The sequence below is a fragment of the Colletotrichum karsti genome (assembly GCF_011947395.1).
Source record: "Colletotrichum karsti strain CkLH20 chromosome Unknown Scaffold10, whole genome shotgun sequence".
Lineage (NCBI taxonomy): Eukaryota > Fungi > Ascomycota > Sordariomycetes > Glomerellales > Glomerellaceae > Colletotrichum > Colletotrichum karsti.
The window spans coordinates 1,034,504-1,060,397 of record NW_024065910.1 but is presented as its reverse complement, the minus strand read 5'-3'; the positions used below and the strand labels follow the sequence as shown (position 1 = coordinate 1,060,397).

The window sequence follows — 25,894 nt, the reverse complement described above, 5'->3', positions numbered from 1 at the left end:
TGTTTCCTGACTAGACAACATCACATAGCCGCTCATTTCCTTTGTAACCTGTCGTTCTTTTTGCGTCGGTCGTCCTTGCAGTAATCTATGGTGTTCACATGATGCTAACATCAATGTCAGAAGCACAAGTAGGATCGGTCGCAAACTACTGGACGCTGAATTTCGACAATATTGCCATCTTCACAAAAGTCAATATAGCCTACAACATCCTCTGCGCCGTATCACTTGGTCTAGTCAAGATCTCGGTCGTCGTCTTCTTCCTCCGATTATTCAACACTTGCAGCAAAAGATATCGATTGGTGTTGTGGGGAACCATCATCTTCATAGCCTGTCTAACTTCTTCTTTCGTTTTTGTACAACTTCTTATGTGTAATCGGCTGTCGTGTCTGTGGGAGAATTCTGGAGAACGCTGGCAGGGTTGTAGGTGTACGGATGTCTGGGAGGGCCAGGGAGGTTATCCGGCTGCTAACGCGGCGCTGGATGTCTGGTGTAAGTGCCCACCTTTGCTTCTTGCTTTGATCTTGGTCGTCTTCTCTGTTGATACACTACTGTCTGGCGCTGAGTTATGAGAGCAGGACTGATGTGTTTCGCAGTGATACTTTTGCCGATGAGACAAGTATTCAAGACACACTGGCAGTGGAGGCAGAAGTGGCGTGCGGTGGTCATGTTCTGCCTCGGACTTGTGTACGTGATATCTTATTTTTGGGTTGAAAGATCGCTTCTGGTATAAGTGCAAAACCAATGCTTACAAGCGCTACTAGAACTTTAATGACTGCGATAATGCGAGTCGTGAGTGTGCGCGCACGTTTCACTGTAGAGGGTATTCCACACAAGCCGGATATTTGAGTTTCTTGACCCAGAGACTGACTTCGATAGGCGCCGATCCTCTTGATCTACAGCTTTGGTATGCGTTGGAGTCAGCAACAGCCTTTACTGTGTAAGTAAAATCTCAAGGGTTTTTCTTTTTCATGTCGTCCGTGTCTGCGAATTCCGTACCTGAATACTTGTGGGCTTTAAAATATTGCATGGAACCTCAAGCTAGCGAATAAATGCAGCTTTTGCGGACTTCCTCTTCTCCAACCCATCATGATCTGGCTAACAGCGTTGACAGTGCTTGCGTGCCATACATTCGCCTGATGATGGTTGGCAAGATTGTTCCTTACCTACGTAGTAAAATCGTCGCCTGCTTCTCATCAGGCGAAGAACCGAGCACCTCCCAACGCACCATAATTAGACACACGATGAGTAGGGGTGACATGCAGAGGCCAGGTTCAGTACAAGAGAGCGATCACCAGATGGTGGACACCGGGCGGCTAGCTGCAAAAGAACATGTTCGCCCACACGACATGAACTTAGACGACGAGTCTATGCACCGAAACAGCGGCTCGAACCAAAGCATCGAAGCCTCAGACACCTGTCACCACCCTTCAGGTTGTCGAGATACGAAAGGTCTCGATAAGACTGAGAGGCTTGCCATTCTAGACGCGTCAGAGCCTGAAGCACTGCGGCGGTATGGCTTCGTGGGTAACGCGTCGGACACAAAGCCTAAGCTCGCAAGTTGGGCTGCTGACTTCAAGTACCTCGAAGCATACAGAAGATCCGTTTAATCAAATTCAAGTATCAACTTCCAGTGTCAACATTCTGTAGCCTGGCGCTTCTTGCCAACGACGATGTCGATAGCCATGGCACCAGCCTCCCTTGTGAAAAGCTCGCTGATGGCCAGCCCTGCGAGAGATCCTTCAACTGCTGATCACGTTTCTGGAGCTAATAAATATGGGTTACGTGAAGGCAGCGCACAACTCGCGGTTCACATGTCTCCGCGGGAAGGATTCCTCAGTGGATCAGAGAGCATAGGTAAGAGCTATGAGGGTGCGACAATTAGATCACCGGCTATCAAGGCGCTTAAAACTACAACTTGACTCCGCCAACAAACACGATCTTGGCAGCTGCCTGCGTATCTTGTCTTGGCTCACCAAGCCGGATCTGATCTGGTGCTTGGAAGGCCAAATTACGTCAAACAGGGCTTTTTAGATGCCTAGACTTGACGAGCCATCTGAAAAGCTCCACCTTTTCAATGGAACAGCAATGCCATTCGAGCAAAGTGATGCCGCCAAGCTGGAAAAAGTTCCGTTGGACATTGGCGGCCGAAAACATCCTCGAGCACCCGTTTTATGCCGACCCAAAGAAATAAAGATAGACTGGGCTGGCTGTTGCTGAAACTTCAAGATTTTTTTCTTTGTCAATTACTACCAGCTTAGAGAAGCGGGGATTCGCCAACTGTTGGTCACATACGGCGCGGAAAACAAGCACCAAGTGTTCTTTAATACGTGGCATTGACCGAGTTCAAATACATCAAAACCTCCGAAATCATTTTTCTCAGCGTACCGATCTCAACGAGGGTTGTCGATACTTTGATATACCACTGGTCTGCTTCTTTGTCTTGGAACTTGACGACCTCTATTCAACTCTCCAACCTATACCTGGATGTTCCTCGTATTGTCGTACCTACTGGGGTTCTGCCAGAGAGACATCATGAGTGTATTCATCAGACCGGCTCTGGCTTTGTTATGTGCTTTTACCTTGGTTACAGCGCAGACGTCAAACACCTCGTCCCCCTCGAGTTGTCCTGGGCCGATCATGAACATCAATAACGGCCGCGCCAACTTCAACTCCACCGGTAGCAGACCGATCAAGTTAACGCCAGATCAAGAAGACGAATGGTATCTGTCATACGCTTTGACCGATGTACGCGGCGAGAACATCAATGTCGGGCCTTGGGCTACTATGCAGCGCCTGAGTGTCTATGTCAGCGTTCCGCAATCTCTCATTGGCACTCAACAGGGCAACAATACCAAGTTCTGCATGTACATGATGCCGGGCCAGAACGAGACGGCGACTGACTCTGGGGACGATACTTCGCGGTCCTGCGATGGGGTTCTTAGCGACGAATGTCTTATGGCACTCCGGAATACGCCGCCGCCCACAGGAGATGACTGTCCCCAGGCGGATGCCAGGGATGAGTGTGGTTGGAACACTGTCGTTGGTCGAGGTTCGTGACGTTACCCTAGAAATAGTGTGTTGTTTGCTAATGATGCACTTCTAGCGGCACCGTCCAACTTCTCAGATCCCAGCTGTACTGTTGATAGTATCCCCCACGTTGATCTTCCGAAAGGGTATCGCAGTTACGGCGGCTTCGTTGGAACTGGACTACTTCCGCCCGACTCTGAAAGGGATTCTTTCGAGGTCTATGACCTGCGTGTACGCCAGCCGATCCCCATGTTGATTACCTCACGAGTAGGGAACTCGAGTGAAGGCCACGCTGAGGTGGTTTGCTTAGCTCCCGATAGGATCGTCGACGGCAGTCGGCAACCTGTGGCTGACTTCCCCTCGTTTGCAGTCACGTCATGCAGAACTGGGGAAAGACTTCTCTCGACTTTTCTGGTGGCGGCCTTCACGGCATTGGCGTCCCAGGGAGCATGGTTATGATCCGCGAATGAGAAACTCAATACAGGCTGCTTGAATATATATAGCGTTCTGCGTTGAAGTAAAACATCTAATATTCAACCGTACCCACTTGACATGGCGTGCGAGATCGTCGAGTCCGTTCTTCTAAGTCATATATGCCAATGTCTACTTTCCTCGAAGACTGCCGCCCAGGGCACCGTATCCTTTTGTGCCGAATTATCGGAATTGGCGGATGAGAGAGAGCCTGTTCTGCGTGGTTTTCGTGAGTGCTGGGCGACTAGAGGTGCTCTATTATCTGGGTCTGCTTCAATGCTTTTGGGAACATGAGACTTAATTGAGCAAGGTAGCGATACCTTAGGCCATGGTCCCATTTCAAAGTTGTCATAGAAACCAACTACCTCACTCAGTTCGTCGTTTAATTCACACAATGTTTTCACCAGACCTTTCAGCCTCGAGTCAGGTTTCCGAAATAAAAAAAAAGGCTAGCGTATATCATTTCAGGGGAAACCTGTGAGTCTTTTAGTCCCGGACTTCTTTTGAGAAAGGCTGAGCGCACGGCAAACGCCACAAGCGCCGCCCAGGAAGCCAGTTGGCGATAGCTCGAAAATGAAAGGCGTCCATTGTCGTCAACTTCATGAGCCTTCTTGTCGGGATCGGTGATGGAGAGAATCTCATTGCCATGTCCGGATGATGATGCCCCCAAGATAGAGCACGCCTGTTTTCTTCGCCGAAGAGTACATGCATCTATGAGATGCGGTGTTACCAGATCACACAGCAATAGCCTGCGGTCCATGGTCTGTGGTGTAACACACGTTCCCAGCCGGAGGCTCTTGGCAGTCCATCTCAGAAGGTCGTTGCAGTAGTCTCCTTTTCTGTCAATCCGAAGAGATCAATCCGGGGTCCCAGCTGGACGGGCCAAGAACCGAAGCCCCAGAGCTTTCTCTCTGGGGTTTCCGAGGGTGAAAAGGGCTTCATTGGGCTACGTACTGTCGGGTCGGGGCACCAGATGCCAAGAATGACGGACGCCTGGCCCTGACTTTGTTTTCCTACAAGCATGCAATGGCACTGACTTGGCAGGTACAGAAGCTATTGAGATGCAAGGGCATACGAGGCCCTGGAGGCCTGATGCTTACAGCCGTGGCCTGTTTAGGTTGACCGATGGATGCGTCAACCAGACCTGGCCTCTGCTTGGTCCTCAGCTCAAGCAAAGCACTCTACGCATTCTGGACAGCGAAGTCAAAGTCACATCAAGAACGCGTTGCCTGCCGTGAGCCAGACCTCTTCCGTCCGCCGCAAAGCAGCGCACGGCATCTATCACACCTCCGGCAACCGGGCAACGGAACGGTCTAGAAGTCAAGTGATTTCTACGAAATGCGGTTATTGTGACCGATGGGGGAAAGACGAGAATCCGGACCAGCTGGGCGGGCTCAAGTATGTGCGTTCGGGCTGGTCCCGCCAAGCATGACAAGGCGGCGATAGTCTAGAATATCTCTTGACGCCACTCGGAAGATTCTTAGCTTTGATTTTTCAGAGCATCTACAGCGTTGTTGGAAGTGTTATATAAACCGGCATGCTCTTGAAAGAGACGTCTTGTTTGTCAGATCGTCAGGCAAGTTTCCATCAAATAACCCCATCCTGCTTCTCTCGCTTCCACTCTTCAGACTCTTAGGTCTAGGAAGCTCAACAAGATGTTCTTCCGCACTTCTCACGTCGTGGCCGCCATGGCTCTTTTCGAAGGGTCGTTGGCAAAAGACTGGCTCAGCCCCGAGTACAAGTTCTTCTACCAATTTCCCCTGCCAATTCCTCCAGTCAAGCAGCCGAAATTGTAAGCATCATGCTCTGCAACTGAACGAGACAAGACTAACAACCCGGTGTAGTCAAGTTACAAACCCCGTGACGAACAAGCCGATTGACTACTACGAGATTGATGTCCTGCCGTTCAAGAAGCAGGTCTACCCCGATAGGGGGCCGGCTTCGCTAGTGGGCTACGATGGCATGTCCCCCGGTCCTACCTTCTTGGTTCCCAGGGGCCGGGAAACCGTCGTTAGGTTCACGAATAAGGCGGTGACCCCAAGTGCCGTCCATCTTCACGGCTCATATTCGGTCAGTCCCCTGAAGTGTGCTCTTCACTTCAACGACTTGTGCTAACACGACAACAGCGGGCACCCTGGGACGGATGGGCCGAGGACTTGATCAGGCCGGGTCAGTACAAGGATTACTACTATCCCAACAGCCAAAGCGGCCGCTTCCTCTGGTACCACGACCATGCCGTGGATATCGTAAGTATATACACAAAGCACAACCAACACCCTTCTGACACAGTCGCAGACCGCCGTCAACGCCTACTTCGGACAGGCCGGCGCCTACATCATCCAAGACCCCGCCGAAGACGCCCTCGGCCTCCCGAGGACCTACGGCGTCGACGACATCCCCCTCATGCTGTCCTCAAAGATATACAAACCGGACGGCTCCCTCCTCTCCCCCGCCGGCGAGACCGACAGCCTCTACGGCGACGTCATCCACGTCAACGGCCAGCCCTGGCCCTTCTTCGAGGTTGAGCCCCGGAAGTACCGCCTCCGCTTCCTCAACTCCGCCGTCTCCAGGTCCTTCATCCTCTACTTCCGCCGCCAGACCGGCGCCGCCGAGGACCTGCCCTTCCAGGTGATCGCCTCCGACGCCGGCCTGCTCACCAACCCCGTCAACTCGACCACCCTCACCATGTCCATGGCGGAGCGCTGGGAAATCATCTTCGATTTCTCCCGGTTCGCGGGCCAGAACGTCACCCTGCGCAACCAGGACGACGTAGGCAAGGACAAGGACTACGCCTTCACGAACCAGGTGATGCGCTTCGTCGTCGGGGCGAAAACCACCGCCGTCGACAACACGCTCGTGCCCGCCAAGCTGCGCGACGTGCCCTTCCCGTCCCGCGGCCCAGGCCTTGCCGCCGTCGACAGGAAGTTCGAGTTCCACCGCCAGAACGGCCTCTGGAAGATCAACGGCGTGGGCTTCAGTGATGTGCGCAACCGCATCCTGGCCAAGGTGCCCCTCGGCACCGTTGAGGTTTGGGAGTTCGAGAACTCGGGCGGCGGCTGGACGCACCCGATCCACGTGCACCTCGTCGACTTCCGCATCCTCAGCCGCACCAAGAAGGGCCGCGGCGTGCTCCCATACGAGGCCGCCGGCCTGAAGGACGTGGTGTGGCTCGACGCCGGCGAGACCGTCCGGGTGGAGGCGCACTACGCGCCGTGGGACGGGGTGTACATGTTCCATTGCCACAACCTCATCCACGAGGACCACGAGATGATGGCGGCTTTCAACGTGACGGCTCTTGCTGACTTTGGGTATCACGAAACTTCCTTCGCGGATCCCATGGAATCTCGGTGGAGGGCGGTCCCTGTCAATGTTGCTGCTTTTACTCGCGAGGTCATCACGAAGAAGGTCCAGTTCATGGCGTCGCTGCAGCCGTACAACAATGCTGAAGACGTCTTGCGCAGGCTAGATGCGTACTGGGCTGCTCGAGGCGGCGCGAAGATGAGGAGGGTTAAGCGGGCTGAGCAGTAGGCGACAGGACGGTATACTGACGCCAAGGGCGTGTATGATATGTAAGATACTTTGTACTGACCTTGTATATCTGGCAGTTGTCGGAATGTCCGACCAGCTGGGATGGTGTTCGATTCTTCTGTACAAAGTCACTAGATGCTGGCTTCTTAGAAACTTTCAATTTCAAGACATGGATATCTTCTCCAATACTTTTGGGCATTATTAGTCTGTATGATGAGATGAGAGACCAGGATGGGCAGTCTTGTCAATTGAGCTCTCAGACTTGAGGGAGAAGGATCATCACAAGCCAATTTGTAGTTTTTGTGGCAGGCCTCTCAGAGCTCTTTGTGATCTTCTCCTGGGTCGGTGTTTATCATGCTCCATGGGAACTCACAGGGGGATATCCCTCAGGCACACTAAGCAAAGAGAAAGCCTTTTGAAATGTGCTTACTGTATTACGAAATTAACAGTATGGTATCTATCCCGACCCGCCAAAACTTGGCCATCCCATGCACAACGCATCCCGCTCAACCGCGGCGGCGCGTGGTAGGCGCCTTGGTCTTGGGCGTCGCAGTCGAATAACCGGAAGAGATGGGGCTGGCCTCAATGGGGACCTTCTGCTTGCCCTTGGCCTTGGCGGACGGAGCGTTCCAGTAGTAGGCCATCTGCGACGCAAGAACGGCGTTGAGGAGGAAGCCGGCGATGAAGTTGTAGAGGATGAGCTTGTCGTCGACCTCCTGGATGGTGGTGAAGATGCGGGAGAGGGAACCGAGGAGGTAGTTGAAGACCTGCGGGAGAGCAAACACAATTAGCTTGGGTCCTCGGAAAAGAGAGGTTTCTTCTGCGAGAGAAGAAGCAGAGAAAAAAAAAACACTTACGGCAAAAGCGCTGAGCTGTCCAGTACCGCCCTCAGACCAAATCGCAAGGATCTGAGGCACCTTGCTAGCAACGCTCAATACGCCGGCGCCGGCCTGCAGGTATCCCAGCTTCTGCATGTCGACAAGACCACCGCTGAACAGCGTCGCGACGGCCACGGCCAGCGCCGTCACGAACACGGCGGCCAGGCCCGCGCGACCGGTGTAGTTGAGGACGAGGACGGTGATGATGACGTTCTGGCCCATGATGAGCGCCGTCTCGCCGTAGGTGCTGAAGGGGAACTGGTTGCGGTAGTTGTAGGCCAGCGAGATGATGTACGAGACGGTCTCGAGGAGGTAGGAGAGGACGGAGATGCCCTCGCCCGACTGCGACGATGTGAGCTTGCGGATCTGCGGGAGCTTGACGATGCTCGAGACGCCGACGATGCCCAGGCCAATGCCCTTGGAGAGGCCAAGCTTGATGCATTCCGTGTCCTCGACATTGATGTCCAGGAGGAGGGACTTGTAGCAGTGCTCGCCGATGATGGAGACGCCGAGGTCACGGATCGGGGCCGGGAGGTTGTGGGTGACGGGCTGGAGGGCGGAGCGGAGGGCGTCCATTATTGCAGTTGTTGGAGATTCTCTGCCGACGTGGCTGCAATGACGAAGGGATTCTCGAGAATCGCGGCGGTTCGATATACGCGCCAGGGATTTTGCGCCAGGAGTTTGTAGGTGGGTAGGTGAGTCGCGGAAAAGATTGTTGAGATGACGTCCACACGATACGACACGTCGACGGAAGGGTTGAGGTCACTGAGAAACCCTGAAAGAGACGTAAGAGCGCAGCCAATTGGATCAGTCGGAGAATTTTGTGGGGAGCTAACGTCAAGCTGTGAAGCAAGCCAGACGGCAAAAAAAAAATCTAGGTACACCACCAACTTTGCCCATCGCCAGTCCCACCCATGTCTTTTGCTTCGGCGATAACAAAGAAGCCTGCCTGCCAAGATACCAATATTTCCCGAGTGTCCACCACGCAAGCCTAAACTGAGAATACTTCTGAGAACGCCAAAACCAATGCGATGTGAAGGATCCAAACCGATGCCTGCTGCTGTCTACTTAGCTGACTTAGCATGCTTGTCATGGAAGGCCTTCAGCAATTTGGCGCAGTTGAGGTTCTTCTTAGGTTCCCAAGAGTTCATTTTGGAGGGGTAACCCTTCCACTTGACCATGTACAACTGTTCCTTCGTCTTGTTATTGATCTTGGTGTCCACGATCTGCTCCACTTCGTACTCAGTAGTCGAAGCTGGTTCGCGGCCCTTGTTAGAGGTCTTTCTGACCCGGCCGACACCTCTGCCGTGAGTGGTAGGGGGCTAGTAAATTTGTTAGTTGAATGTTTGCGTTATTACCGGATGGGGGCTCTGTACCTTTTTGTCATCGTCGCCCTTCTTGCCCAATGAACGCAGCGATCGTCCCGACTCTGCGGTTCCGCGTCCATTAGCTTCCAAGATCCTGAGACGGGCAGAGATGCGATGTAGCTTGCCCTTTGCGTTGTCCTTAGCAGACTGCTCGGACGAAGTGGGATCCTGCGTCTTGGGAGGACGGCCGCGTCTGCGGCCCTGAGCGATGGTCTTGTTGACATTCCCGTCCTCAGTCTTCCTAGGACGTCCGCGTCTAGGAGCCGCCTTGAGCTCCTGCTCTACCACCTCCCTGCTCGCCGGATCATCTGTCTCAGAGCCAGACTCTGGGGCTGGGGACTTTTGGGTCGTGCCCATCGGGGCAGGACGCTGAGCGCTGGTCGTAACGGAGGTCCTGGTAGACTTCCTAGCTCTCGCGGTGCCCCTGGTCTTCCGAGGCATGGCCGTGGGAGACTCCGGTGAGGTACGAAAAGTAACGCGCACCTTCTCTTTAGGCTGAGAATCGGCCGAAGAGGCAACTGAGTGATCTTTCGGGCTATTATCGGCGATCCTCGCTTTCTTCGGGGTCGGGAAGTTTCCCATTCTGGGGTGGGCCGACTTGCGCTTGCCTTTGGAGTCAGCGCGTCTCGAAGAATGCGTGTCTTCCATCAGGGGAATGCCGCCGGCGGGACTGGAGACAATGTCAGATTTGATGATGGGAATCTCTTCTTCATCTTCATCATCGTCCGTAGAGCTGATCGCGTCGTTCATGGCACTCTCAGTAGTGTCGCCGCCGTCGTCCTGTTTGATGGCGCTGTTGATTTCTTAGTACGAAGAATGGAATGGCACTGAACGATAGTGGCAGGCACTCACAACGAAGCTGCCTCGGCGGCAAGGTCTTCTTCGGTCATCTCGACCTCTCGGCCCTTAAATACCGTAGGTGCCGACATTGTCCAGCTGTGATGGTTGCGATGGCTTGCCCGATGTGGTGGCCGGGGCGAGAAGAAGTTGTAGAGGGTACCTTAAGCTAAGGTAGGCAGATGAGGTAGGCTGGGCCCAGTTTGCTCGATGTGCTGAGCGAAAGAGGTGTTGTGTGAGGCTTGTTTTATCTCGGTCAAGTTGTGAAAGGCGCCAGGACCGGGCTGGTTGGGGTGAAGAAAGAAAAGAGGCAAGGCTTGTAGCGGAGTGAAAGAACCTTTTATAGAGACCTGGGCAGTCGGATCGAGGCGGCCTCAAGCATTCATCATTTTAGGAAGGAATAAAAAGATGATGGCGCCTTCCTCATTAAGCAATGCGCATTGGCAGAAAAGCTTGCAGAGGACGAGCAGTCGTGGGTTTATAAAATGCCTAAAGATGGAAGGAACCGGTAGAGGTGGGAGGCACTTGCCTTCTCAGAGGATGACAAGCCTTGTTACTTGATCGACCAAGGAGTGCGTCAATGGAAGCCGCTGGATGAAAGAGAAATGGCAGAACTTCACTCTGGAGCAGATGATTTTGTGTGTGTGAAACGAGGTCGTGTATTTCTCTCCACCGCCTCCTCTTCCTGCCCAGCAATATCAATCCAGCTCCTCCACTCTGTTTTCTCCCAACTCGTCAAACCGCCCCGATCTCACAGCTTGTTCGACAGGATTCTGAATGTCCACGATTCCCGTCTTCTTCAATCTACTTGGTGTTAGCATACGACATCATCACCACGAAGCGGCCAGCTTACCTCTCGAAAAGCACGAATAGCCTCTCGGCCTCCCTCTCCTTCTCTTCCTCCGTCATCTCGGGGAGTTCGACGTCTTTCTCCATATCCACAAATTGACCCGTGATGGGATTGACAGGCCGCTGGGCATCGCCGGCGCCAGACCCTCCGGCGGCGTTTGCGGGCATGGGGATGTTGTTCTGGAACAGGAAGCCTGACGCGTGCCCGTAGCCAACGTTCTCGACGAACTTTGACGCATCCCTATCCGACATGTCGAAGAGGAGGTGCGAGATGGCATCTCGAAGCGAAGGAGTCATGGGGTTGGTGGAGTTGTGCAGCAACCGCGAGGGGAGAGAAGTGCCGCGGCCGAGGACCTCTTCTCTGTCTTCTTCCCTCGGGAGAAGAGACGCTCGAATATACGTCTTCACCTCATCTGGGGCGCCCTCATGCAACGGAAGCAAGACCCCAATGACAGGCGTGACCAACACCTCCAACTCGCTATCGGGGTACACCTGCAGAGAGGCATCCAACAGCTGGATCAGTCTCTCGGCTACCTTCTTGGGCTCATCCTTGGGGTACAGGAATGGGCGAACGCCCTCATCATCTAGCTTCAGGTTGAGAAGTGCATTGATGAGAGAGTTGAATGGGGGGTCCAGAGGTTTACTGCGGGAGAAGTCCTGCTTCCAAAGCAGCGCAATGATATGAGGTATACCACCCGCAAATGCCGGGGCTTCAGAGGGGCAAAACTTGGTTAGGTTGAATAATAATCGAAGGATTTCGTTCATTGCCATGTCTTCCATTGGGTCGACAGGAGCTTTACTCTGGCCGTCAGTCAACAGCCCGGCATGCTTCGACAGCCTCTGCGCAATTGTCTCCGCAATGCCGTGCTTCTGAATGAGGGCCACCATGTCAATATTGGTGTTGTAGGTCGTGAGAAAGAGGACCCTGGAAACGAGAAACTCGTCATCGAAGCTGTCATTCTTCAGCTTCTTGCATGCCTTTTCTTCATAGCCCAGGTTGACAAATATTTGGCGGGTGTTGGGGTTCAGGAGCATGGCGTTCGCCAGGACTCTCAGAGCACCCCTTGAGGTTGAGTCCGAAGAGCCGTCAAAGGCATGCTTCGTCAAGATTTTGATACCCTTGAAGATGTTAGCTCGGGCATGGGAAAGAAGCGAGAAAAGAGTTGACCTCTGACGTAAAGATAGGGTCAGCATTTCTGGGATCGCGCCCATAGATCTTGAGTTCTTCGAGGATGGCATCTCGTTCTACGCAAGTCAGCGACGTATTCAAGGGCAAGATGCCGGAACAGGTCTTACGCTGTTGTTCAAGATGGGCTTTCTCCAAGTCTTCGCCAAGTCGGTTGATAATACTGGTAACGGCATCGAGCTTTGCTGCGCAGCAGTTAAACATCAATCCGCCACGCCGGGATGGGCTGTGATGACATACCCTGGCCAGTCAAATTGGCCTGCGGGAGGATCGGTTGGGACATGGCGCGGCGTGCAGGAGCGGACTCGGGGCCGGCCTCGGTAGCGGATACGACGGCGGAACCGGCGGTAGGATGTCGTATTTGCGGTTGGCTTTGTTTGGCAAGCTTTCAGTTCTCTCCACTTAGCATTTTCTCCAAGGTATCATTGCCATACAGAACGAGCCAGGACTTGACGATGTACCCGGGACCTGGAATCTGCCTACCTTATGAGACAGAAGAGACAAGTTTTGAGAAGTCTGAGTCGTGGAGCAAACCGTTGTGCAACCGTACAATTCGGTGCGCAGGTGGAGGAGGTTGCCCGAGATATCGACTCCAGGTGGCTTGGTGTTCTAGAACGCAATGATTGGAGCTAGGTCCGATGCGGGATGAAGCTCAATTCATACACCAGCCGTCACAGGTATTGTCCGAACAAGCGTCTTGGAGATCTGATATGAGCTTTGGATTTTGAGGTTGGGACTTCGGATGCAGTCTGCAGACTAAAGCTCAGTTAGGACCAGAAAATCGTCTTCTGAGCGTGAAAGGGGGACGTGGAATGCACCACGGGACCACACGCTACAGCTGGCCCACTGAAGTGAAGTGATGGCCCGGAGGTTGAGGTCGGCTGTGTTACACAAACGAGGGGCGCCACTGTAGCTGGCTGCCGGGCAGTTGACGTGAGCGACAGCCCACATACCACCTGGGCTGCTCTGATGTCTGGGCGTTAGGGGTTCTGCTGTCGCATTATGTCAGCATCATTAACGCTGTTGCCACGGCATTTGACTGGCTCATGCGAATTCGCAGATGGAGATTCCACCCATTCCACAGCCCCACTCCGTCCGCCCAGCCCCTGGGCAACCAGGCAACTAAGCGACCGGGGTACACGTTCAGCACGGGCCACATCTTTAAGTGGTTTTCGCGCTCTACTCGCGTTTTTACGTGCATCGTGGTTCGTGCCTAAGCAGCAATACTCAAGCCCCCCAGCCAATTAATCCAGCCCATCCACTTTGAGATCGCGGAACGGAGCTGGTCCTGCAAAAAGTGCCTTCTATCCGCGCTCCATAATCTTTCCGTACACGGCTTCTCTCAGCTAGTCCATTTCTCCTCCTGCTCCCCCAATCTCCATACTCTCGTTGTCGTTGGATACCGCCCTCATCGCCGTCATTCTTTGCTGCACGGATTGCTTTACACGTTCTGGTATCTTTGCATTTGGTCCCTTTGATCCATCACTCCTTTCCTCTCTGCTGGCTGGAGTCCCACGTACATATGCGCCAGACGAGATAGAGAAGAGAAAGAGACACAGTTGGTGTCCGGTGTCCCATCACCTCCAACAAAAACCCTCCTCGCAATCATGGGATCCGTCGAAGTTGTATCGAGCCGACTCGAGTCGTTACCTCCGCGACCACCGACACCACCCCGCGAGACTGGACCTGCTGTTGATGCTGCCCCCAAGCATTTCCTTGTCCTGCCTCCTTCCTCCGATCCTCGATCGAGTCTGCATACACCGCCGAATGTGCACTCGCCCCTCTCCGGTGCCGATTCGACGAACCAGAGTGTACGAAGGGCAAGGAAACGCGTAGGCTTCTCTGCAAAGGCACAGTACAACGAGGCACCCATCTACGCCGGCCCCGACTCGATACACAGGCGGTCGCCGCTGTTGGCATCGTCGCCATCTTCAACCCTACCCAAGCCTGTGAAGGGTATCCTGAAGCAGACTTCTTCGCCGAGCCCTTTGAACAACAGCATCCAAGCAGACACCTTGGTGACGCTGGCGAACGTTTCAGACATGTTGGAATCGACAGTGAAGCAGCTGGCTGGCGCCGACAGGAATTCGAAGCGGGATGCATACTCGACCTTGGTCATGACGTTGAAGACGTCCAACAATCTCCCCGATCGCATTGCACTGCAGAGCAAGATGGGACTCTTCGTGCAGTTCATACAAAGGGACATCACATCCAAGAACCCCACCACGGGCGGCCTCGACGTCCCCCTCGTAGATAACGCCCTCTCACTCCTCGCTACTTTCTTTCACTTCCCCGCCATTGCCTCGACGATACCCAGCGATTTCGGCGTTTTCTTTATCGACCACTGCATCCGATCTTTCGAGGACCCTTTGACACCAAAGGACGTTGCTCGGCACCTTATGCACTCTGTTGCTACTCAGGACTTCTCTGCGAAGGTCATGACCTCTGACCGCGTCCGTCGTCTGGTCGCCGCACTGCGCAACATCGAAGATCACATAACCGGCAAGAGCATTGTCATGTCGAGAATCATGATCTACCGGAGGCTGGTCCAGCAGACCAAACAACTGATGGTAGTCCATTCCGACTGGCTCAACGATCTCCTGACCGACATGTTGAGCACCATCAAGGATTTGCGGTCTGCAGCAATCTCTCTCGGCCTCGAAGCTGCGTACACATTCGGAAGGGAGAAGTCGCTGTCGCGAAAGGTGATGGAGCTGTTCGATGCGTCCATTGAAGAGATGAAGTTCGCAGAGCATTATCACCGAAAGCTCTTTGCTATGGCCAAGGACAGGGAGGATAGACAGCTGACTGCGGCTGTTCCCAAGATCTGGAGCGTCATCATCCTCTTCCTGCGCTGCCCGCTCGACCGTTGGCAGTTCTTCAACCAGTGGCTGCAACTAATCCAAGTATGCTTCAACAACAACGAGCACCCGCAGACGAAACAAGAGGCCAACTTTGCATGGAACCGCTTCGTCTGGTCTATACACACCGATGGCCAGTCTTTTGTGAAGCTACTTCCCACGTTATACCAACCGCTCGGCAGCCAGATCAAGTCAAAGTACACCAGCAAGACCACGCGAGAGGTTGTGTTTGGCAGTCTATGCAACCTGCTTTACTACACATTCAGGCCCGGCACGAACCCGAATCTTATTGATACCTACTGGGATGCATGCGTGAAGCCTATCACCATACCGCCAAAAATACAGCCGCGAAACCCCGATAGTGTGGACGAACACATGCGACAGGCAACTCAGGTGCTCATCGGATTATTCGACTCTCAAACTCATCGCATTTGGAGGGAAGAACGAATCAGGGAGACAACCCTCGCCCGACCCGACGAGCTGCCTTCCATCGACCCGAAGTGGCTTCGGCGTAATGCCGCGAACGTTTTCCAGGTCATGGACCCCATCATGGACCGGCATTTTCTCGAATTAGCGGACAAGGAAAGTCAGGTGCATCGATTATGGCGGACTTTGGTTGCAGCTGTTGCCTCTGCGGCGTCCAAAGAGATCAAAGTATCTGCTGACACCACGGCCTTCATCTCGCAAATGTACGGCCTCCTGATGAAGCATTGGGAGATTGGCCTCAGCGAAATGAAGGAACCCGACTCAGAGACAGCAGCTCGGTTTCTGGGAAGCGCACGCGAGCTCATCACCGTCACGGTAGAAGCTCTAGGCCTCTTACCGTTCACCGAAAAGATGATTTCCCTCGGACGTCTCAATACCTTCACACCTGTCTCGACTCCTTCCCACAAGCCTGGAAAGAATTCTGGAGATGCTAGGACACCTCTCCATCATCTTTTCGGTCTGGTTTCGCGACTTCCCCCAGGTATTCCCGACAATGAGGACTTTCTAGAGTTCTTCCGCGCAGTCTTCACACCATTCTTCACGTCGAAAACACCAAAAGCTCGTTCAGATCTCGCTCAGGAATTGCTATCAGTGCCTCCTAGCTGGTCGCCTGCGATCGCTCACATTCCTTACGCACCATGGGTATTTGCGTCTGAGTGCTTGGCCGCCACTTTCAATATGTCACAGAGCAGCGTCCAAACGGTGAGCTCGACCGGCGAACCCATTCTTGGCCACGAGTACCGCGCGATAACACGACTTCTTGAGAAGGGATGGAAGGAAACAACGAATTTGCCTTGGCAGCACTGGTGCTCTCTCTTTACGCTGCTATCCAACAGATCCGGCGAGGAGGCTGGCGAGGCCGGGCGGGCTCTCGGGGCGATCGAGCCACTTGCGAAGGTTATCCGCGAAACCGTCCCCGCAGATCGTGCTGTGCCAGTTTCTTCAAAAACAGTCATGGCGGCAGCGGAGCTGCTCTCCGTTGCTAACCAACCTGTCGACCGACAAGCTGTCGAAGCTGCCCGACGACGATTGTGGGGCACAGCTGTCACCGGTTCGAGGTCGTCGTCCTTTGACCCTTTTGACAACCTATACAGGCTGACCGCTGATTTACTGGAGCGCCTCTATGAAGCCGGCGAACGCGGCAGCCTCGACGATTCAGTCAGTGGTTTCATCAGGGAAATCAGCGGATTCCTCTCCCGATGCAGACCAGAGCTGGTCACGAGAACAGTGGCTAACTTAGAAACCGGTCTTGCCATGTGGATTCGTGACTCGCAGGGCATCCTCAAGACCAGCCAGAGCCCTGCGCCGTCAGAAGCTGTAAGTGACTATCCTCATGTCGTGTATTCAATTTGTTGACTTTGTACAGGTCAAGACACTATGGGACACCATTTGCAGGATCATCTTCTCTGGCAACAAGCCCGAGGAAATTCAACTCGACGTCTTTGGGGATCTGCTCTGCGCCGCCTTTGAAAGCAAGCACCGTCACATTGTCAACTCGGTCTCAGAGGCATGGAATCGCATTTACGAAAACGCCGAAAGTGTCCAATACCCTGAGCATCTCAAGGGAGTTCTTCTTTCTGTGCAACCCATGGTGGACATTATTTTGCCGGGTCTGGAAACTACCAGCGTGGTCTCATCAGAGCAAAACCGCTCCTTTGTGGAATCCCAGGATGATATCGACATGCTCAGCGTTCAATCGACTCGCTCGTCTCGCAAGAAGCTTCGATCTACCCCCATCCAGTCATCTCCCCTCAGCTCGATTAAGCAATCGTCTGTAAAACGACAGGCCAATAACGTGTCTAAGAGGACGCGTGGTAAGACTCGCGCCCCGACCGCCCGATTAAGGCACGACGACTCCCAGATTCAATTCGCACCCATCGAGAAATCGCCACTGAACCCAAATGCGAATGCAGAGTCTCAGGTCCTTACTGAACGTCAGAAGGAGATTCGAGAAAGGCAGAAGGATACGTCGGTCATGTTCCCCGAGATGCGCTCCAGTCCTGCGCCCCAGCCCAAAGAAGCGGCGCCTACCAAGTCTGACGTCGTGGTTGAGAAGGGTCCCGAAACTCCCAAGGACGTTACGCCTTCGCGCAGTCAGAGATATGAAGACTACGTCACTTCGACCCCGACCCCTAGACGGGGCCAAGCACTTGCCATGGCCGAGAACGATCAGGACATGACGGACCCGCCATCGTCGCCTCCCGAGCCTCGCCCCTTCCCTCTGCTCACCCAAATCAAGTCACGGTCTAGTAGCCGCAGTGAACTTGAGGATTGGCATTTTAGCTCGTCGCCCGTTGCTGGCTCTCCTTCGGCCGAAGCTGCGACACCAACCGACGAACCTACCGAGCTCGACATTTCGAATCAAGACGTTCCCCAGGAAGAGACCAGATCGGCCAGCCCAGACCTGTCGGCTGCAGTTGATGATTCCTTCCAGATGATTCCTTCCAGCGCCGTTGAACCTGAGCTTCCGCCCTCTGTCTTCGAGACCGCAAAAGAGGCTCAAGAGCCTGGACAGGACGCCGGTCTCGCTGACGAGCTGGATAATACCCCGTCCACTCCTCGGAACACTCGCACGATTGATGAGCCCGGATCTGGAACTGAGGTCTTCGTTGATGCGCCGTCCAGTCCGGCGCCTAACGTCAAGACCCGTTCCGCCTCTCGGAACGCCGCCAACCGATCTTTCGAAATGAGCGACGGCGACGAAAACAGCATGCTTCGACTTGTGGTGGAGCTCGACCGTAGGCGGTGCGACCTCCCGATCAACGACTACCCAGCTGTCTCGCCTCCCAAAGCTAACAAAACCCCCAGAAGCGCCAAGAAGGAGAAGTCCGACGTGCTTGACTGCATCACCGTCGGCGGTGACGATGACGATGACGAGGAGGAAGAGGAAGAAGACGAGCCAGCAGAGCTTGCCCTGTCCCAGCCCGAGACCCGTTCGCGGAAGATAAAGTCTCGCTCGCCCGCAGAGCCTGCTACCCCTGCAAACAACTCTGCCGCTTCTTCTCCAGACAAGTCAGGAAAGAAGCGTAAGAGAGGCGCCTCCAAGTACGACACGCGTCGCAAGAAGCGACGCTCCGTCGATAACGCCGAGGAAGTCGCATCCTCGCAGCCCGAGGCGTCACGGAGGTCCTCTCGTCTCGAGGGACACTCTCAGGAGATCCAGTCTGCGCCGCCCGACACCCCCTCGCGCCGCTCCACTGGGTCGAGAAGCGACGACTACGAAGCCGAAGTCCAGTCCCAGGTGGTCTCCGAGCTGCAAGAGGCCGACATCCGCGACAGCCAGTCCCAAGACCAACCCGAGGACGAGCCGCTGGCGCCCGCCTTCCAAGACTCCATGGACGTCGACACTACCGTTCAGCCCGAACCTCAGCCCGCGGTCGAAGAAGCATCCGCCCGAGACGTCGACATGCTCGACACCCTCGGCAGCGTCCTCGCCGAACTCCGCTCCGCGAAGCTCACCCGCGACGAGGTTCACAGGATGGAGGACGTGCTCATGGACATCAAGCGCGAGCTCTACGCCGCCGAGGCGCGCGGAAGAGCTTAGACTTCTTCGTTTTTGCCCTTATCTTCTCGTTTTAATGATTATCTTTTTTTCTTTTTTTTCTTCCGAGTCCACGCGAGGACATGTCAATACTCCAGACACACACACACACACACAACAAAACACCAATCACGCATCATTCATCACGACGAGAGGCTTACCTGTCTTGGCATTACCGGCGCACTGGGTATCGTTTTTGGAGAGAGAGAGAGGGGAGGGGGTGTGGATGGGGAAACGAGTTCTTCTTTTCTCGATTGTACGAATTGGGCTCAGGAAATCATGGCATGAATTAGTTGCAGAGTGGAGAGAAGGAAGGTCATCATCATTTGTATCAAAAAGAAATTGTCGCGAGCCATGAGGCACCTGCGGTTTTCGAAAGCGGGGGCCGGCGGTTGTGCGATGAACCCACCCCTCCATCACCCAGGATAATGAACCAAGAAGAGAAAAAGAAAATAATCATGACTTTTTTAAAGAAGATCTTCCTGTCGAAAGAACACGAACTATGGGGGGTTGTGATGGCGTGGGCCGTTTCATTCGTGATTTTATTGCAAAAAAGGGTAGTAAATATCCCGGGCCTGCTTTCCCTTCACGCCTGCTTATTTCATGATAACTTTGGGGGGTGTTTGTTTCCTCGTCCACAGACACAGGTATGGCCGTCTAAATACCCCTCGTCTAACTAGCATATTTTACATAAATATCGAGTGTCCCGAGACGATTTTCAAGTTGTATATTCCCCCATCCGCATTGATCTTCCTCACCCTCTCACGTGCCGTCAAACTCAGTGCGCAGTAATGACCTGGGCACCCTCAAACGCATCGCCGGGCTCCAGCTTCTGGAAGCCCTTGACGGAGCCGGGCTCGATGCAGAGCATGTTCTTGTAGCCGTCCTTGGGAGCGAAGTCGGCGATGCCCTGCGCCTTCTCGACCCAGGGGTTCCAGACGACGACGTTTTCGAGGTTGTCGCGGACGACGGAGAAGACGGTCTCGCCGTCCTCGAGGACTGTGACGGGGGTCTTGGGGCCCGCTGTCGGAGTGTAGATGCGGTCCGTCTCGGACTCGATGGTGATGTCGCCGGACTGCGTCTTGTCGGCGCCCGAGTCGACCTTGTCGGTGTAGGGGGCGCCGTCGAGGCCTTGGACCTTGACTTTTGTGATGTCCTGTGGTTCGTGAGGTTAGCTTGGGAACGGTTTGTGATTGGGACGGGGGATGACGTACGCCCACGCGCAGGTAGGTGTGCATGAGGACCTGGCAATCAAAGGCCTCCTCGCCCTCGTTGGTGATGACGATCGACGTGGACAGGTTCTCGCGGTCGAGGGTGACGCTGTAGATGGCGCCGAACTTGTAACCCCACTTGTTCTTGGTCTCGTCGTCGAGGTTGGCCGTGGAGAGGCCGAAGTCGAGCTTGACGGAGGAGGTGTCGGAGCCCTCGCTGGTGGACTTGCCGAGGAACTCCCAGCGGGAGGAGCGGGCGAAGCCGTGCTGGGAGAGCTTGGCGGTGGGCGGGTGCGCGTCGGAGGGGGGGCCGAAGACGGGGAAGACGAGGGGGATGCCGCCGCGGACGGGCTTGGAGCCGTCGAAGACGGTGGACTCGGACAGCCAGAGGCGGTCGCGGCCGGAGGCGTCTTTCCAGGAGAGGATGGTGGCGCCGTGGAGGAGGATCTCGAGGGACTCGCCGGTGGGCAGGGTCGCGTTGACGCGGGAGTTTGAGTGGGTGATGTTGACGACGGCTTGCGGGGGCAGGCCGGGCGTGGTGGCCAGGGCGGTGGGTTTGTTTGGGCGGTCGACCATTTTTGCGAATTTTTGTGTGTTGATTAGGGTGGTAGTGTGTGAGGAGAGGTATGTGGTGAGGTTAGGTTGAGGTTGTGAGGTGTGGAATGATGAGATGGATAATGGTAGGTACTCTCGCACGCGCGCGGGGTATTTTCGGCGGAGCTTTGCTGGAAACAGAAGGACTGAGAGAGAGCGCTTTCTGCGGAGATTCGAGGAGTGGGCAGACGGGAGGGAGAGAGGCAGAAGGGATTGAGACGAAAGGTTGTAGACGGAGGGAAGAAGGCAGCGTTTGGATGGGACGTTAGAGAGGTGTGTGATGTAGCAGTCGAGTTCGGATATGGTGGATGGATGGGTATGTAAGCAACACCTCTCTCTCTCACCTCTCTCACTCTCGCAAAGAGCAAGCCAAGGCGAAGGGACGGGAAGGGTGAGGTCAATCGTTAAGGTGCTGTGAGGTGTGTCTGCTGGGCGAAAAATGGCGGGGTAAAGTGACATTGGGCCATGTGTTTGGAGGGGGAGGGGCCAACGGCCAGGAGCTTACCTTAACGTGGCCTGGCCCTTCTTTTCGGCAGGCCAGCTTAAGGCAACCCGTCCCTTGGTTCCGCTCATCGGGCAGGCACACCCCTAGCAGAGGTACCGCCGGGCCACGTAGCGCTCCACCTGTCACCATGCGGAAAGGTACTTCGATCCCGAGTCTCCCGAGCAGAGAGAAACGTCAAACAGGAGGCAGGAGGTGCGTCAGGAGCTTAGGGGGGTTTTAAGGTAGACCTTAGCTGCGACCGCGCGGGATCTTCGCATTCGAGCCAGGCACTGTTATGTCCTACCTAAGAACGAACCCACGCGGTCGGGAATCATTCGCAGGCCTCTTTGTCTAGGTCTTCTGAGGCGGTCAATGCCAGGCTGCCTCCCGTCCTATTCACGGTTCCTGAGCATCGGCCTGAACATCAGGTATCGAGGCCACCCACACCCGAAAGAGAATTTCCCACTCTATTCCCGCCTGTCACTCTGAAACAGCTTCATCCTCAACTACCTCCCGAACGACTCACCCCTGTTGGTCGTCAGAGGCTGGCGGCCTGGCAGCCTGGTATTCGACCTAGAGCTGCCTCGGAACTTAGGTGCACCACCTATTGTTCACGGGATAAGGTAGTCCACCTATCCAGGGGCTCCGTCCAGGCGAGGTTGTTTCCTTTCCTGGGTCTGCATCAGGGCTCAAGAATAACCGAGGCAGACGACTAAGAAGTATCCGTAGGCCTTGTGTTCATCCTATTATTGTGTCTTAGGGAGGACAATCGAAAGTGGACGGCCCCTCGGCGCGGTATCATGCGCAGCCGGTGCCGGCCCCGGCCAGAAACGACCCCACTTTGCCCGGCCCAAGATACCGCTTTCGTTCTCGCCGTCATAGAGCCGCATATCAACCGGGTAAATCGTCTTCATGTGCTGGGTTGCCCCTTGTGGTGCGCCAGGGGTAGCGGAATCGAAGATCGTATTGTAAATCAAACCGATGAGAGGCGTCAGCGGGTGTTGGACGAGTCCGAGGTTGTTGCCGTTTCGTGGTGGCGCAAGCTGTGTTAGGTATAGATTCTGCGTGATTCGATGAGGCCGACTCGAATCTCCAACCTCCGATCCTGGTGATAGGAGCTGGTCCTCGTGGAACTTGCCAACCCACTCGACTCGTGATCTGAGCAACAAGGGATGAACACACGAGAACATCACTTTTATACATCTACAAGAACCACAAACCATTTTTACGAAAAATAACACCTGACCGCCTATGACTTTTCGAGCCGGAACCCGATGCTCTCCCGGTCGTCCCTCACGACCCGGCCCCACTCCAGCAGCAACCGGAACAGATAGATCTCCATGTCCTCCCTCCGCAGCGCCTGATCCGCCCACCTCTTGCCCTGCGTCGCGATCCACTCCCCGTCCTCCCACCGCGACTCCGTCTCCACCTCCCGCCCGTTGACCTTGCCCCGGCCCTTGAGCCCGACGAAGTACGCCAGCGTGCTGTGCAGCGCGTGGTACCGCAGGTCCACCGGCACGAAGTGCAGCCACGGCACGATGCGCTCCGAGTACCACTCCCCAAAGACGGACGTCAGGAACGGCACGCTGCCGGAGGACCGGATCGTCCTCAGGAGGTCCCGCGGCGGCGCCGAGTCCTCGTCGAGGAGGAAGACGTAGCGGTGCTCGAGGGGGTCCAGGCCGTCGTCGGGCCTCAGGCCGAGCTCGGCGCGCGCGACGTCGCACGCCGGGCCGTCGCACTCGTAATTCGAGATGCCGATGTTGAACGGCAGCAGCGCGTTGGCCTCGGTGGCGCGGACGGGCTCGTAGGCGAAGTAGTTCTTCTGCGCGGGCGCGACGAGCATCATCGTGACGTCGTCCGCCGCCGTCGCGTTATTGACGAGGTGCACGAGCCGGTTCTTGTGGCTCCCGCGCAGCGCCTCGTCGCTGATGGGCTGGTCGCCGATGGTCCCGCGCCAGTAGAGCTCGTCCTTGCGCTGGCGGAATGGCTTGTTGAGGTCGGGGCCTTCCTCGACGAGGGGCACCAAGGGGATGAGGATGTCGTTGAAGCCGTCGGCCTTGGACCTGCCGAAGACGGGGATGAGTTCCGGCACCGGGTCGATCTTGGGAGGGGACATGTGGAAGCTGTGCAGGCGTGTGAGGTCTTGTTGATCGCAGAGGGCTTTCGACTCGGCCCAGCTCCAGATGAACTGGTTGTCTGAGTGGAATTTAACGCATGAGGAGCAGAAGTCGCGGACGTTCCAGTGTAGACCCGATCTCCCTGGACTGTCAGCCGGGCAGACCGAGGCCTCTAGCTCTCGGAAGGCTTTCGTGGAGGCGTATGCCATTGCGTTTGTCGGCGGCATGGGGGGCTCCACGCCCATAGCGAGCTCTGGTGGTTTGTTCTCGTCCATGACTGCCGGTTGTGCCTCCTGTTTCTGTCCCTCTGCCGCGTTCTGCCCTGGTGCGGCACCCTCGGCCGGTGGGGGCTGCGCAGCCGCTCCACCAACCGCCTCCTCGGAACGTGTTGACAAGAGCTTGAACTTCTTGGCGGAATTCCTCCCAGCCTTGGTATATCTAGTCAGATCAGACCACGGGGTAAGAACCCGAGGCTGGTCGGCCAAGTTGATCGGAATCTTCATGTCCGACAAGTGCTCCGCAAATCCGTCCATCATGTTGATCACTTCGTCGAGCATCTTCTTGTTCTCGTCGTCCCACATATAGTTATGAATAGCCTTCTTGTCCTGGACCGTAATCACCGCAATGCGCGGCATAGTCGGGATCTTCTCGTCGCACGCCTTCCGGATAGTCTCGGGCTTGACGCCCCAGAACGGGAGGATGTCGCTCTCCATCTGCTCGAAGTGATCGATGATGACAGATTTGCGGTCTTTGGCATACTGGTACCATTTGTCGAAATTGGGTGGCGGAGCGCGTCCGTAATGCCTTTCTTGGTACACCTGTACGGCGGTCCGGAGGTTGTCGCTGGTGGAGGCTTGACGGAGCCAACGGTCTCCCGTGACTCTGGCATTGTAGACCTCCCTTTCGAGTGGGTGGCCTTTGACCGTGTCCGGTTTGATGAGACCGTACGTTGACATTCCGACGAGGAATAGAGGGAGAAGAAGGACGATGACTACTCTCTTGATAAAGAACACGGACCGAATATTGGCGGTGTAGAGCAGGAAGCTGAAGCCCCAGGCGATGAAGTAGAGGGGTATGATGGCGCCGAACTTTGAAGTGATCTGCCACCTTCCGATGTGCATGACGTTTTGGTATGCCGCGGACATCCCCGACACGAAGGTGATTATGCCCGCCGGCATGGACGGGCTCGTCTCGCAAACAAGGATAGTCAGCGACGCTATTAGCACGGTAAAGGTGACGCTGTCGATGAAGATGTCGAAGAAGTAGAGCGAGTCGAGGCCCTTGATGGACACCGGGTATCCCTCGGCCGAAGAGATGAAAGGGGATGCGAGAATCTGGAAGACCTTGATGAAAACACCCGTCAGGGCTTGGATCACGCCCAGCGTCCTCAGCCGCAGCTTCGTCGTCTTGGTCCACGAGAGCACCCGGTGGAGGATGATGGCGATGGCGGCGTCCAAGAAGAGACCCAGGAGCTGGAGAGCCAGAGTCAAGACGCGGCTGTCCAGGAGAGAGGAGCAGAAGAAGGTCGAAGGCGGCTCTGAGTCGACGGCGAGGAAGGTTCCGTAGCTGAGAACCAGGGCGCTCAGGAGCATCGGGACATGAGCACCGTTGAGCCATATCAGGATGTCATCCGTGAGGGTATCCCAGGGTTGTGCTTCTTTGGGAGGAGGCAGTGCAGGTCTTCGACAGTAGTAGATGTCGTAAAACACTAAGAGAGTGCACAGGAGAGACTGTCACACGGTCAGTATAGGCTCTCAGTGGCGTCACTCAAAAGACTTACCTGAATTCCGGGAGTGGAGCACTGCAACTGCGCCGTAACACGATGGAAAACCTCCAAGCGGAAGAATATCAGGAACACGAGCAACGGCACAAAGTACCGCCGCGGCCTCGCCGGGATAGACGGCTCGAACGTCCCCTTCGACGCCACCTTGCTCTCATCTACCGGCCGTCAGTCTCATACTCAGCCTGAAGAACACGACAGCTTACCGAATCTGCCATCGGCACCGGGGAGCCATTTCGCCAGATAGCTCGCGCCCCACGTCAATCCTCCCGATATCACAAAGATGAGAATGGAAGATAACCTCGGCCACTCTGCCCGCAGACGTCAGCTTGTCGAGTCTCAACTGCGAAGCGATGCTCAGAAACGAACCAACCAAGGAATGTCGTTCAAAATTATATGAAATCCACAGAAACGACACAACAGCACTATATAAAAAAAGAGGTTAGTTGATATGAACGAACCAAGGAGCAGGCTAGTAACGGGTTCTTCCTACCAAAGCGCCGTGAGATGCACATGGACATCGCGTGCCATGGCGAGGGGGGGAAAAAGGGGTCTCCTTAAGCCTCCGCCAAGACCATTAGCTGAAGAGACTTCTCGTAAACAACCAAAGCAAAACGAAATGTCATGGGTCAATTGAAATGGACAATATCCGAACGTTCCATCGGAATACCACCGCC

General features: G+C 55.1%; 7 protein-coding genes across 7 annotated transcripts; 2 read left to right on the top strand and 5 right to left on the bottom strand.

The window, feature by feature from the left end:
• Positions 1-5,153: 5,153 nt before the first annotated feature.
• CkaCkLH20_04140 (multicopper oxidase) lies at positions 5,154-7,026 on the top strand (the record flags this gene model as incomplete). The annotated part of the gene is made up of 4 exons (XM_038886859.1): positions 5,154-5,290; positions 5,343-5,568; positions 5,625-5,744; positions 5,794-7,026. 4 exons carry the CDS (start codon positions 5,154-5,156, stop codon positions 7,024-7,026), a joined length of 1,716 nt encoding a protein of 571 aa, XP_038748109.1.
• A 506-nt stretch (positions 7,027-7,532) lies between these two features.
• On the bottom strand, positions 7,533-8,480 carry CkaCkLH20_04139 (monosaccharide-p-dolichol utilization; the record flags this gene model as incomplete). Its single annotated transcript, XM_038886858.1, has 2 exons — positions 7,533-7,793; positions 7,884-8,480. The coding sequence occupies 2 exons, from the start codon at positions 8,478-8,480 to the stop codon at positions 7,533-7,535; spliced, it is 858 nt and encodes a 285-aa protein (XP_038748108.1).
• Positions 8,481-8,968: 488 nt separating this feature from the next.
• On the bottom strand, positions 8,969-10,200 carry CkaCkLH20_04138 (uncharacterized protein; the record flags this gene model as incomplete). Its single annotated transcript, XM_038886857.1, has 3 exons — positions 8,969-9,226; positions 9,281-10,064; positions 10,124-10,200. 3 exons carry the CDS (start codon positions 10,198-10,200, stop codon positions 8,969-8,971), a joined length of 1,119 nt encoding a protein of 372 aa, XP_038748107.1.
• A 606-nt stretch (positions 10,201-10,806) lies between these two features.
• On the bottom strand, positions 10,807-12,426 carry CkaCkLH20_04137 (guanine nucleotide exchange factor synembryn; the record flags this gene model as incomplete). Its single annotated transcript, XM_038886856.1, has 5 exons — positions 10,807-10,912; positions 10,962-12,076; positions 12,126-12,202; positions 12,254-12,328; positions 12,384-12,426. 5 exons carry the CDS (start codon positions 12,424-12,426, stop codon positions 10,807-10,809), a joined length of 1,416 nt encoding a protein of 471 aa, XP_038748106.1.
• Positions 12,427-13,750: 1,324 nt separating this feature from the next.
• CkaCkLH20_04136 (uncharacterized protein) lies at positions 13,751-19,034 on the top strand (the record flags this gene model as incomplete). The annotated part of the gene is made up of 2 exons (XM_038886855.1): positions 13,751-16,807; positions 16,857-19,034. The coding sequence occupies 2 exons, from the start codon at positions 13,751-13,753 to the stop codon at positions 19,032-19,034; spliced, it is 5,235 nt and encodes a 1,744-aa protein (XP_038748105.1).
• Positions 19,035-19,809: 775 nt separating this feature from the next.
• CkaCkLH20_04135 (uncharacterized protein) lies at positions 19,810-20,818 on the bottom strand (the record flags this gene model as incomplete). Its single annotated transcript, XM_038886854.1, has 2 exons — positions 19,810-20,187; positions 20,246-20,818. 2 exons carry the CDS (start codon positions 20,816-20,818, stop codon positions 19,810-19,812), a joined length of 951 nt encoding a protein of 316 aa, XP_038748104.1.
• A 1,751-nt stretch (positions 20,819-22,569) lies between these two features.
• CkaCkLH20_04134 (capsular associated protein) lies at positions 22,570-25,538 on the bottom strand (the record flags this gene model as incomplete). Its single annotated transcript, XM_038886853.1, has 3 exons — positions 22,570-25,167; positions 25,218-25,375; positions 25,424-25,538. The coding sequence occupies 3 exons, from the start codon at positions 25,536-25,538 to the stop codon at positions 22,570-22,572; spliced, it is 2,871 nt and encodes a 956-aa protein (XP_038748103.1).
• Between the last annotated feature and the right edge of the window lie 356 nt (positions 25,539-25,894).